We start from the raw sequence: 11,794 nt of genomic DNA on the forward strand, positions 1-11,794 counted from the left end.
ACAAGTGTCGTGCGCAACATGGCGGCGCCCAGAGATAGTGAGGGTGCCGGCGACCGGTGAGGAGGTTTGTGGAGTCTGAGCACGCGGCGTGTGGTCCCTCCGCTCCGTGTTCCCCGCGCTCTGGTCTCCAGCGGTCATTCTCTGAGGCCCCCGCGCGATGTGGAGGCGCTGCCTTCGGCTGCGGGACGTGGGGCGTCGCCTCCTGAACCTGCCCCGAAGTGGCCTCACCGCCTCCGAGGGGCTGGGGCCAAAGCTCCCTACCCCCATCCGGGCCTACGTGCCCCCGGCAGGTGAGGGAGGCCAGGGCGGAGCAGGCTGAGGGGTCGGCCTTGCAGCGTCACACGTCGGGAGGGAAGTTCCCCGCGAGGGCAGGGATCGCTCCAGGGCACACTCGCGTCGTTTCCTTTGGCAGGTGCGGTTTTTCTCTCTTTCATTGGGGAAGCAGAGGTCATCCTTGTTTTCAGGCGGGGAAATTCGACTTCTGGGTCGGGATTGCGCCAGAGGCGCAAAGCAGACTCTGAGAGGTTTGCGGGGCAAAGGCCAGTCTGCTAGGCTGCTTTCTGTGTCCCCGCGACCGGCTTTAAGTCATCCATCCCGGCCGCTTGCTCCGCAGCTGTCCTGGCCCTGCCTCCTGCTGCCCTCCCAGAATACCTGCCACCTCTTCTAAGGAGTTGACACCCCGTGCCTTCTTCCTGCATTTCCGACTCGGATGAGGCTTTCTGTAGCGGATCTTTCGTTACTCCTAGGGAGAGATTTTGGGATAAGAGTGGGACTGACTTTAAGTGAGTGAAGACAGTAACGCTTTCTTTCCAGCCAATTAGTACTGTGCTGAAGTTGGGGGTAAGGAAAAGGTCACTGTGGTGTTGGAGCTGTTCCGAGGACGCCCGTGTGGCCTCCAGCCCCCTACCAGCTGTCCCAGCCATCAGCTGCATAGAGAAGAAAGGTCTTCAGAGAGCCTGCCTGTCCAGCTGAGAAGTACACCGGTGAAGTCCAAGCTGGGAGTCTCTGCTTACAAGTTGTCTGTTGTCTGCACAAGTGGTTTAGCTTCTCAGTGTCTGCCTCATCTAAAGAGACAGCTTGTGCTGGGTTGAGGGAGATGCTATAGATAGGGAGGCCAGCCTGCCACCTGTTTTTGTAAATAGTTTTCCTGGAACCCAGCCCCCCTCATTCACTGACACACACCTAAGGCTGTTTTCATTACGGTGCAGAGTTGGCTGGTTGTGCCAGACACCGGATGGCCTGCAAAGCTTAAAACACTTTGGCTTTTTACAGAAAATGTTTGCCAACCGTGCTGTGGATGCTAGAGCGGTTTGGGGGAAAAGTGTTTAGTCATCTGGCCCGTTTATAGTAATTGCTGTGGTAGATACATTTGCCCTGAAGAATTTTTAAACAGCTTTACTGAGATGATGCACTTAGAATTCACTCACTTACCGTGTACAGTTTAATGGTCCCTAGTGGCTCAGGTGGTAAAGAATCCGCCCTCGTTGCGGGAGACCTGGGTTCAATCCCTGGGTTGGGAAGATCCCCTGGAGGAAGGCATGGCTACCCACTCCAGTATTCTTGCCTGGAGAATCCCCATGGACAGAGGAGCCTGGCGGGTTACAGTCCATGGGGTTGCAGTCGGACATACTGAGCGATTAAACACAGTATACTCAGAGTTCTGCTGCCATCAGTTCTAGAAACTTCTTATGACCCCAAAGGATCCCTGTACCCTTTAGCTGCCACTCTGAGTACCCCGCCCCCGCCCCATCCCTCCAGCCCTAGACAACCACTACTTCATTCTCTGTATCTATGAAGTGAAGTCGCTTAGTCGTGTCTGACTCTTTGTGACCCTGTGGATGGTAGCCTACCAGGCTCCTCCCTCCATGGGATTCTCCAGGCAAGAGTACTGGAGTGGGTTGCCATTTCCTTCTCCAGGGGATCTTCCCAACCCAGGGATTGAACCGGGGTCTCCCGCATTGCAGGCAGACACTTTAACCTCTGAGCCACCAAAGATCTGTATCTATAGATTTCCCTATTTTGGACATTTCATATAAATGGAATGTGGTCTTTTTTGACTGGCATTTCTCCATTTAGCGTATATTCAAGGTTCGTCCTAGGGTTAGCACGTGTCGGTACTTCATTCTTTTTCATAACTGGTAATATTCAGTTTTGGGGACACACCGTGTCTTATTTACCCAGTCATTCATTGATGAACATTTGGGTGGTTTTCATCATTTGACTATTCTGAATGCCTTTGTAAACATTTGAATACAGGTTTTTGTGTGAGAATGTATTTTCGTTTCTCATAGGAAGTAACCTAAAAATAGACAGGACATCCCCAGTGGCTCAGTGTTAAAGAATTCACCTGCAAGGCAGGAGACCCGGCTTCGATCTGTGGGTCAGGAAGATCCCCTGGAGAAGGGAATGGCAACCCACTCCAGTATTCTTGGCTAGAGAATCCCATGGACAGAAAAGCCTGGTGGACTGCAGTCCACAGGGTCACAAAGAGTTGGACACAACTAAAGCAACTTAGCACTCATGCAAGAGTAGACTTGCTGGATCAAATGGTAGCTAACTAACTTTCTGAGGATTGGCCACCCCACTTTCCAAGGTGGTCGCGCCATTTTACATTTCCCCAGCAGTGTGTGAGGGTCCCAGTTTCTCTGCCCCCTTACCGACATCTGTCTGTCTGACTATGGCCTTCCTAGCTGGTGTGAAGGACTGTCATTTGAATTTCCCTGAGGATGAATGACCTTGGAATAAAAGTTATGACCAACCTAGATAGCATATTTAAAAGCAGAGACGTTACTTTGCCAACAAAGGTCCGTCTAGTCAAGGCTATGGTTTTTCCAGTAGTCATGTATGGATGTGAGAGTTGGACTGTGAAGAAAGCTGAGCGCCGAAGAATTGATGCTTTTGAACTGTGATGTTGGAGAAGACTCTTGAGAGTCCCTTGGACTGCAAGGAGATCCAACCAGTCCATTCTAAAGGAGATCAGTCCTGGGTGTTCTTTGGAAGGAATGATGCTAAAGCTGAAACTCCAGTACTTTGGCCACCTCATGTGAAGAGTTGACTCATTGGAAAAGACTCTGATGCTGGAAGGGATTGTGGGCAGGAGGAGAAGGGGACGACAGAGGATGAGATGGCTGGATGGCATCACCGAGTCGATGGACGTGAGTTTGAGTGAACTTTGGGAGTTGGTGATGGACAGGGAGGCCTGGCGTGCTGTGATTCATGGGGTCACAAAGAGTCGGACACGACTGAGCAACTGAACTGAGGATGAATGATGTCAAAAAACATCTTTTTAGGTGCATTTTGGACACTTGTGCATTTTCTTTGGAGAAGTGTCCATTCAGATGCTTTGACCATTTCTAAGTTGGGTTACTTGTCTGTTGATTATTGAGTTGAGAGGGTTTTTTATATACTTGGCCCTCCCAGTTAGTCCAGAGCCGCCCCAGAATTGTGGGCAGTCAAAATCTAGCTGTGAGGCGTAAGGCCCGCCAGGTGGCGCTGTTTAGAAAGAGACCGCTGTCACGCCGCTCGGAGGAGGCACGGCCTCCGCTCGCGGTGCATTGTGGGGGTTGCAGTTCTGTCCCGAGCAAAGGCCTGCCCAGAGATTGAGGCTGATGAAAAGAGCACTAGTTAGCCCAGGGAGCCTGGGACAGGACAAGGAGTGTCGGGGGAGGTGACACAGAAAATCGCCTGTTTCTTTATATGGATTGGAGCAACCTTGCAGGGAAAAGGGGCCCCATGGACGTCAATTTCCACTTGTGCTCTCTTCACAGCCGCTTGTTAGCGTTCTCTGCCTATACATCCAGTTTTCTGTTGCCCAGCTTTTAAAATTCAGTGCTTCTCCACATTCGCATTTCTTTGTATCTGCATAGTCCTTAAAATTGCCATTTAAAAGGTACCACGTGTGGTTTTGTCATAGAAACAGATATTCTGTAAAGGGAGTGATTGTGCTCAAAATAAGGGTTCAGTATGACTAGCCTGTCTCTCCCATCTCCAACGATGGGGTTTCCATTGCTGTCAGCTCACCTCATCACTGAACATGTGGGTGCTTCACGGGCTCCTGGTCTCATGACTTGTCTCATGAGACCCTGGACCTGGGAGGGTCCCGGCAGAAAACCTCTGTCTTTTGAAATTGGGGAGTGTGGGTTCCACCAATTGAGTTTTCCAGATCCTGTTCTCCGCGCCTGTGTGAACCCCTAATGTGACTCCCTACTCTGTCAGCCCTCCTTGCGGTGACCTGCCAGGGTCCTCCCCAGATCTGGGCCTCTCCAGCCATCCTCTGCCCTGTGACTGCAGGCTCACCCTGCCCACCACCTTCCTAGCTCTGAAACCTGCTCTCTGAGGCCCAGCACCTTCCTGTGAACGGTTCCTTCTCCTGGAAACTCCCCACCCCCATGCCCTGGAAAGCCACCAGTGCAGGTGGGCCTGCCCACTCTCCTGCGGCTCTTGGGTGCCATCTGGCTGTGAGGAGGTCTTCCTCTAGCCCAGACGAGACGAGCCTTCCCGGTGCATGTTTGCAGCTTGTCTGGTCCTCTGGCGTCCACGGTTGCTTTATTGTTCGCCTAGATTAGTGTCCGTCGTCCCATGAGACAGGACGTACCTCATGAGCAGGGTGGCTTTTGAGTCCTGCCCTGGGAGGGGGCTGGTCCTCAGCAAGTTTGTTCCTTCCCCCAGCAGAGCCCTGAGCCCACTGGCTGACATCTCTGATCAGGTGCAGAAGTGGCCTGGCTAGGGCAGAGGAGGTGGGCAGAGGACGAAGACCCCCTCAAGGGAGACCTCGCTATCCCGGCAGCTTTGTGTGGTTCAAGCTCTGTCATCCATCTCTGCCTCCAGCCACCCCCACCCCACCCCCAGCTGCCCCTCAACCCCCAGGTCTCTCGACCCATCTCCAGCCATTGGCATGTGTAGAATGCTCTGCTGGCACTTCCTGCTGGTGGGTGGGCCCATCTCCCCCAGAGATGGGTCAGAGTCTTCAGATCCCCCCACCCCAGCCCTCTGCTTCCTGCCGGATATGGCCTTGGACTTGGCTTCCCTACCAGGCACTGGAAAACGTGCTGGACATAGTCTGGACGCCTTGACCCAGGTCTCCCAACAGATGCAGGGGCCTCTGGACTCGGTCTTACCTGCTGTCTGAGTGAGACCAGGCTGGCACATAAAGCAAGTGGGCAGTGGGAACTTCCTATTTGGGTCAAAAGTATGAGAGAAGTACTGTTGTGATTTCAGACAAAGGTGGTAAATTTTGCCATCGTAATACTTCATCATGTTGGTGGTCACACCATCTGTAGATTCAAGTATGTTGTGCTGGGGGGGTGGAGGGGCGTTGGAGAAGTCTTGGAGTCAGGCAAGCTGCAGCTTCATGACACGGCCACTGTCCTTGGGAGCTGGTGGGGCTGTGGCTCCTCCTTCCCTGCTTTACCCAGTAGCTATTGACCATGTGGAGCGAGGAGACTGGGCGCTGCCATGGAAGTCTGGGTGGTCAGTGTCAGTGTCAGCAGTGAGGTCATGAGCGCCTCCACTCCTCCTTTAACTGCACTTTTTGAAAAATCTTTCCCACAGAAAGGAAAAGGTTCTATCAGAATGTCAGCATCTCACAGGGTGAAGGTGAGTGTCTGGAATTTTCTCTGCCTCTTGTTTTTGTTTATTTCTGTGAATGGGAGGTGAGGGACACTTTTCACCTCCAGCCAGCTCTTTGGTGAGCTTGTCCCAGTGCTCTTGTTGGGTATGTTTCTATAAGCCATTCCCCACGAAGGGACTTGGGGCATCTTGCATCAAATCAAGTAGCTAAATATAGGGGTGATCACTCCACTTTGCCTATCAACCTGAGAGGTTTTCCGTTTGATCTTTCAAGGTGGCTTCGAGATCAACCTGGACCACAGGAAGCTGAGGACACCCCAAGGCAAGCTCTTCACTGTCCCCAGCGAGGCCCTGGCCATTGCTGTGGCCACTGAGTGGGACTCCCAGCAGGACACCATCAAGATGTACACCATGCACCTGGTAACAGGTCACAGCTTGCCCCTGTGGCCACCACAGGCTTCCTGGGGCCCTGGGAAGAAGTAGGGGTCCTGTCCTGATTCCAGTAAGGCTCTGGGAGGCCCCCTGCAGACAGCCCACCCCACCCCCAGCCCAGGGCCTGGTTCTTCCAGAGTCTTGGAACACAAGTCCTTCCCTGGCCACTTTTCCACTGCAGTAGCCACGCTTTGTTTGGTTGGCTCTTGTGCTCTGTGGTGGTCTAGGTCAGGAAGAGACAATGTGTGGAGAGTCCATGTTTCCTGGCACGTGGACCCAGGCCCCAGGCAGGCTCCTCGGCCTCAGGCCTGTGAGCCAGCCTCCCCTGGACTGTGGGGGAGCAGGGGTGACGGCTGCAGACGGAGCCTTAGAGTGGCTCTGCAGTCCACAGGGAGAATCCAGAGAAGCTGTCCTGGCCTGGCAGCTCTGTCCCCTGCCGTCTGAGCCTCAGGGAACTGGGTGATGAGCAACTTGCCCGGATCCAGCAGTTCATTCATGTCTCCTGACTCTGGTCTCCCTGGGCCTGGGTGTCCATGGCTCTGAGACATCACTGCTGTCATAGTGGTAGCATCTCCTGGAAAATAGCACAGGGCCTGGTGGTACAGAGCCTGAGACCTTGAGGGAGTTCATTCCTCCTAGGGCCTGGGCAAGGCCCTCAGGATGCTGATGGGCTTTCTCTCTGTGCCTTTGATCCAGACCACACTGTGCAACACATCTCTGGACAACCCCACCCAGCGGGACAAGGACCAGCTCATCCGGGCGGCCGTGAAGTTCTTGGACACCGACACCGTCTGGTAATGGATGTGTGGGCGGCCTTTCCCAGGGCCCCAGCAGGTCCCTCGGGCCTTTTGCTCAGAGTGGTCTCCGTGGAGGAGGCAGTGGACCCTCTGATTCCTCAGTACTCTACTGCTCTGCAGACCACGGGACAGAGGACGTGCCGGATGCACCAGTGTCAGGACCAGCCCTCCCATAGCCCGGCAGCTGCCCCCTGGCCTGGGACGCAGGGGCTGTTAGCCTCTGTGGCTGTCGCAGGCTCCACGGCCCAGGGGTCACTTCTGACCATTAGCATGTTCTCACAGGCATGGTCATCACTCCTCAGCTGGGCTGCAGATGGTCCTTGGCATCCAGAAGCTGGTCTCCTCCTTGGCTGTTTTCGCAGCCAGGTTCTTAGGGTGTTGACTGGATGCGGAAGGAACAATTGAGCCCCCCATATGCTCTGGGGTTACCACCCAGGTGGCACTTGAAGTCTGCTCCGGGGCGAGGGGCAGAGCGGGCCCCTGCAGAGGCCATGGTGCTGCTGTTGGAATGTCTATGCCATCTGTGTTGGGGACAGTTTGATGACAGGGAGGGTGCCCTTCCAGTCCAGCTCAGGGAGGGGGTCTTCTTGGGAGCATCCCAGCTCAGAGAGTAGAGCCATGGGAGCCTCCCTCTGCCCTAGGGCCACTCCTCCCCATTGGGCAGCACCCCCTCCATCCCTCTGCACCCCCACTGCCTCTCTGCCACTCTCTCACACCAGCCTGGCCTCCCTGAGCTCACCCGTTGGGTTCCTGTCCCCGGCACCCTTGAACTCAGCTGACCCTAGCTCTGTCTCTTGGTCAGAACAGTGGCCTGGCCTGAGGTGGCATCAGGCAGGGCCACCAGCAGCCGCATCTGTAATTGGGAGGGAGGCAGGCTCACAAGGGGTGTACAGGCAGCTGGGTCTTGCCGCCTCTTGGGAGAGGAGGGGACTGCAGGATGCAGTGATGAGCTGGCACAGAATCCTAGGACCAGGGGTGCGAGTCAGGACAGTGTAGTGTAACGAGCAGCACTGGGCAGCTCTGTGGGCCCTGACTGGTCAATAACCAGGGACGTTTGGGACAGTGGGACTCAAAGTCAAGGGTCCAGGGAACCCTTGGAGGGCTTATGAAGCTGCAGGCTCCTGGTCTCTGCCCTGTGATGGTGTGGGTTTCCAGCAGGTCCTGGATGAGCCCTGGGCCACTCTTAGAGAGCCTTGCTAATATAGGGGGAAGGCAGGGGTGGAGGGGTGGTGGTGGAGAGGTTTTCTGCTGTTGCCTTTCACGTTTCTGTATCTGTCACTGGACAAGAGAATTGTACTTGTTTATTAATGGAGACACTTTTGCACTGAATTAGCTACAGGGTGGAAGAACCAGAGACGCTGGTGGAGCTGCAGAGGAATGAGTGGGACCCAGTCATCAGCTGGGCCGAGAAAAGGTGAGATGCCCCACACCCGGCAGCTGGGGTCTGGGCCACACTGGACAGCCAGGGCCCTGAGCTGGTCGACATTCTGAGTTCGGGGCACCAGAGGACTTGGACAGTACAGGCCCCCTTGGGGGTGGTTGCAGCTGAGTGCTTCTGCCCCATTGGCTGTGCGACTTTGGGCTGGTGACCTGATTCCTCTGAGCTTCCCTTTCTGTGTGTGGGGCTCGTGACCCCTGCCTCCCTGGGTGTCATGAGGAGTACACGGAGTGCTGCACACTGCTGGGCACACAGTGGTGCCTCCACTGGCCACTCCCACCCTGCTCGATGTCACAGTTGCTCTGCGGCTGAGTCACAGAGCCAGGTGTGTGACGTGGACACACATGGAGGACAGTCTGGGCAGGGCCTTGTGGAGGGCCAGTCCAGGGACTGGTGAGGCCCAGTGGCTTCCTTCCCAGGAAGACACTTGTGCAGAGTAGACAGACCAGTGATGTGAGCGGGGTTAGGTCAGGTTTATTTCATCCCAGGGTTGTTGGGAAGGGCTCCTAGCCTGGGCTCTCCGACCTTGGTATTCTGTAAGCTTGCACACTTGGAGTGGTTTGGACGTAGCATTTTTCATCTGTACACATTTTCTGCACCCATGATGTGTTGGCATCCTCTGGTTTTGTAGTAAGAGGTGGAGCCAGTGCACTGAAGGATCAGGTAAAACCTGACAACTGGACGCCACGAGAGAACCGTGAGGATGCGATGCTGTTTCACTGGGGAGTTCAGTGACGTGAGACATGAGCTCGCTGCCTGCAGGTTTTTGCTGTGGTACGAAGTTGTCCGCTTTTGGTGGCAGTTAAGATTTCTCACCCATAATATTAATAGATAACAGGAAAATGTGGCCCCTTCCTGTGTTTCATTTGTACTATGAGAAGCTTCAGGAAGAGTGTTTCTAAACCAATGAGAAAGATCAGTGATATACGAAAGAAAATTACAAAAATTGCTTTCATTTCATTATGTTTTTCCTGCATTTTACATAGCTATGATTGTTCTTGAAAGTTTTGTTTTTGAAGCCAGCTCATGTCCTCTGGGACAGTGCCTTGTGTGTGTGATGGAGGCTTATTAATAAACATGTGAAAAAGTGATTGACTGATACAGGATTGTGGCTTAGTCGGTAAAGGATCTGCCTACAGTGCAAGAGACCCAGGTTCGATCCCTGGGTGGGGAAGATCCACCGGAGGAGGAAATGGCAACCCATTCCAGTGTTCTTGCCTGGAGAATCCCATGGACATGGACAGAGAAATCTGTCAGGGTACAGTCTGTGGGGTTACAAGAATCAGACATGACTTAGTGAGTAAACCACAGGATATATGCAAATACCGTTGTAAGGAAAACAGTATTTGAAAGAAGCCTTTTATGATTCACACGTGAAGACTTCCTTCTGAAAAGCAGGCAGCCCACAGCTCTGATGGACCTTCATGCCAATGAGTTCGAGTTTCAGGAGCTGCCTGTGGCCCCTGCTTCCTGACTTGCCAGCCCTAGCTTCATGCATAATTGATCTGTCCTCTGCTCCTAAGGGGCAGAAGGTTATAGGTCAGGAGGCCTGACGGCAGTGGCTCCCAGAACCCCCAGTGGGGCCTGTGTGTGCTGGGCAGGCTGGGGCTTTGCTTCTGGCCGGAAGCAGGGCTGTGCAGCTGGACAGACTCACGCGGGGCCTCTTTCTTCTAGATACGGCGTGGAGATCGGCTCTTCCACCAGCATCACGGGGCCCAGCATCCCCGCCCGGACTCGGGAGGTGCTGGTCAGCCACCTGGCCTCTTACAACATGTGGGCCCTGCAGGGTGCGTGGTGTTTCCTGTGGGCCATGGAGGGTGGGCATGATGGGCATGGTGTGCAGAGCCCAGGATCGCCAGAGCACTGGGTTGGCGGGGAAGACGCTGTCACCTGGTTCATGGACTGGCAGGCTCACCCCTCCCAGGAGGACGTGGCTGTCTCCTCTTCAGGAGCCTCCATTCCAGTCCTCCTGTCCCAGCTATAGTCACAGGGGTGGAGTGCTCGCTCTGACGGGCAGAGCCGGGTCTGGTGCCTACCCAGGCAGGGGCAGAGGAGGGACTCCTGAGGAGAGCAGAGGCTCCTGAGAAGGTGGAGGGGCTGGCACCCCACCTGGTGGCTCCCTGCACATAGCAGGACCCTTGGGCCAACCTGGCTGTGTCCCCATAGGGATTGAGTTTGTGGTGACCCAGCTCAAGTCCCTGGTGCTGACCTTGGGCCTGACGGACCTGCGCCTGACGGTGGAGCAGGCTGTCCTGCTGTCGCGCCTGGAGGAGGAGTACCAGGTGAGGCGGAGGTGGGGCCCCACTGCGGTGGAGGCTCAGGGTGGCCCCCAGATGCCCTGGGGCCACCTGTGTGCTCACGGAGGCTAAGCCTGGACACGAGACTGGCACACTGTGGTCACCGAGGCTGCTTCGAGTCCATGTCTGATGTAGTGGCTCAGAATGAACAAGGCTTGGCTGCTCTGCCGTTGGTATTTTTTTAACTCAGAATCACCGTGTTCTCTGCAGTTCCTTTGTTACTTCTCCAGCCTCAGAAGGTTAATTGCTATTACAAATTGACTCCTAGCATGATGAAAAGCCTTTTGTAATGACAGTTTTTCCCAAGTTGGTCTAGTTATCTGCTTGGAAAAATGCCAGGGGGAGAAGCTGGTTTGTGTCACGAGAGAGCCAGCGACTATGGTGTCAGAGCCGGCTGGGTGGGGGCAGGGGCGGGCAGCAGGAGCAGGAAGCCTGCCTTCTGGTCTGGGCTCTGTCCTTGGCTGCAGGACCCAAGCGGGGCCGTCGTTCTCTGAACTTCACTTTCTCCCCAACACACAGTTCTCTTGAGTATAAAACGCTCTTCAGATATTCTGGACACCCAGAATGCAGGCAGATCCCAAGTGTCAGGGTGGGCAGGCCAGGCCTCCATTCTCACCTGCCGCTCCCCTGCATGCCTCCTCTCCGCAGCCGTGGGTGGTTGTGGCTCTGGCAGTCACCCTGCAGCCTGTCCCGTCCTCTCCACAGATCCAGAAGTGGGGCAACATTGAGTGGGCCCACGACTACGAGCTGCAGGAGCTGCGGGCACGCACGGCCGCCGGCACCCTCTTCGTGCATCTCTGCTCCGAGAGCACGGCTGTCAAGCACAAGCTGCTGCAGGGGTGACACCAGCCTCAGCCTGAGATGGAGATGCTGTGGCCAGCGGAGGCCAGCGTGGGCTGAGCCAGCGCGCGAGTACCAGCGACTGGTTATACCGAACATTTCTCCGCCTGCAAGTGAGAGGAGCTGCCACTTGTCTTGTTCCTACTATCTTGTCTGGGTCCCGGAGGCCACCCTGCTGACCAGTGTCCACTCACTGCCCAGCAGGACTTTCTTGTCTCGGAGGTCTTAGTGGCCCTCAAACTTTTTTTTCCCCTGGTTTTTAATCAAACTTTTAAAGTGAAGCTGTCTGTTTCTGTTTGTTCCTACTGTTTTAGCAAAGTGATTTACTTTTGAAAACAGAAAACAGTCTTTGTTGTTTCTGGGTTAAAAGCCTGGGCAAGGTCACCTGACGCACACACATCCTGTTCAAGGAGCCACTGCAG

General features: G+C 54.8%; 1 protein-coding gene across 3 annotated transcripts; it reads left to right on the forward strand.

The window, feature by feature from the left end:
- The first annotated feature begins 2 nt into the window (after nucleotides 1–2).
- Nucleotides 3–11,715, forward strand: ATPAF2 (ATP synthase mitochondrial F1 complex assembly factor 2). 3 transcript variants are annotated; one of them, NM_001075623.1, is made up of 8 exons: nucleotides 74–290; nucleotides 5,551–5,595; nucleotides 5,843–5,988; nucleotides 6,697–6,794; nucleotides 8,131–8,211; nucleotides 9,910–10,022; nucleotides 10,402–10,517; nucleotides 11,238–11,715. In NM_001075623.1, the coding sequence occupies exons 1-8, from the start codon at nucleotides 158–160 to the stop codon at nucleotides 11,373–11,375; spliced, it is 870 nt and encodes a 289-aa protein (NP_001069091.1). In that variant the 5' UTR covers nucleotides 74–157; the 3' UTR covers nucleotides 11,376–11,715. The 3 variants fall into 3 exon arrangements, with proteins under 3 accessions (XP_059733954.1, NP_001069091.1, XP_059733955.1); XM_059877972.1 differs by lacking the exon at nucleotides 74–290 and adding an exon at nucleotides 427–3,155; XM_059877971.1 differs by lacking the exon at nucleotides 5,551–5,595 and having other exon boundaries at nucleotides 3–290.
- Nucleotides 11,716–11,794: the final 79 nt, after the last annotated feature.

Source organism: Bos taurus, chromosome 19 (assembly GCF_002263795.3).
Source record: "Bos taurus isolate L1 Dominette 01449 registration number 42190680 breed Hereford chromosome 19, ARS-UCD2.0, whole genome shotgun sequence".
NCBI classification, from domain to species: Eukaryota; Metazoa; Chordata; class Mammalia; order Artiodactyla; family Bovidae; genus Bos; species Bos taurus.

Excerpts from the sequence above, each read along its gene's own strand:
- ATPAF2 (NM_001075623.1), top strand. The coding sequence starts at position 158 with ATGTGGAGGCGCTGCCTTCGGCTGCGGGACGTGGGGCGTCGCCTCCTG. Across the intron at positions 5,596-5,842 it reads CAGCATCTCACAGGGTGAAG|GTGGCTTCGAGATCAACCTG; the intron begins GTGAGTGTCTGG and ends TGATCTTTCAAG. Across the intron at positions 6,795-8,130 it reads TTGGACACCGACACCGTCTG|CTACAGGGTGGAAGAACCAG; the intron begins GTAATGGATGTG and ends GCACTGAATTAG.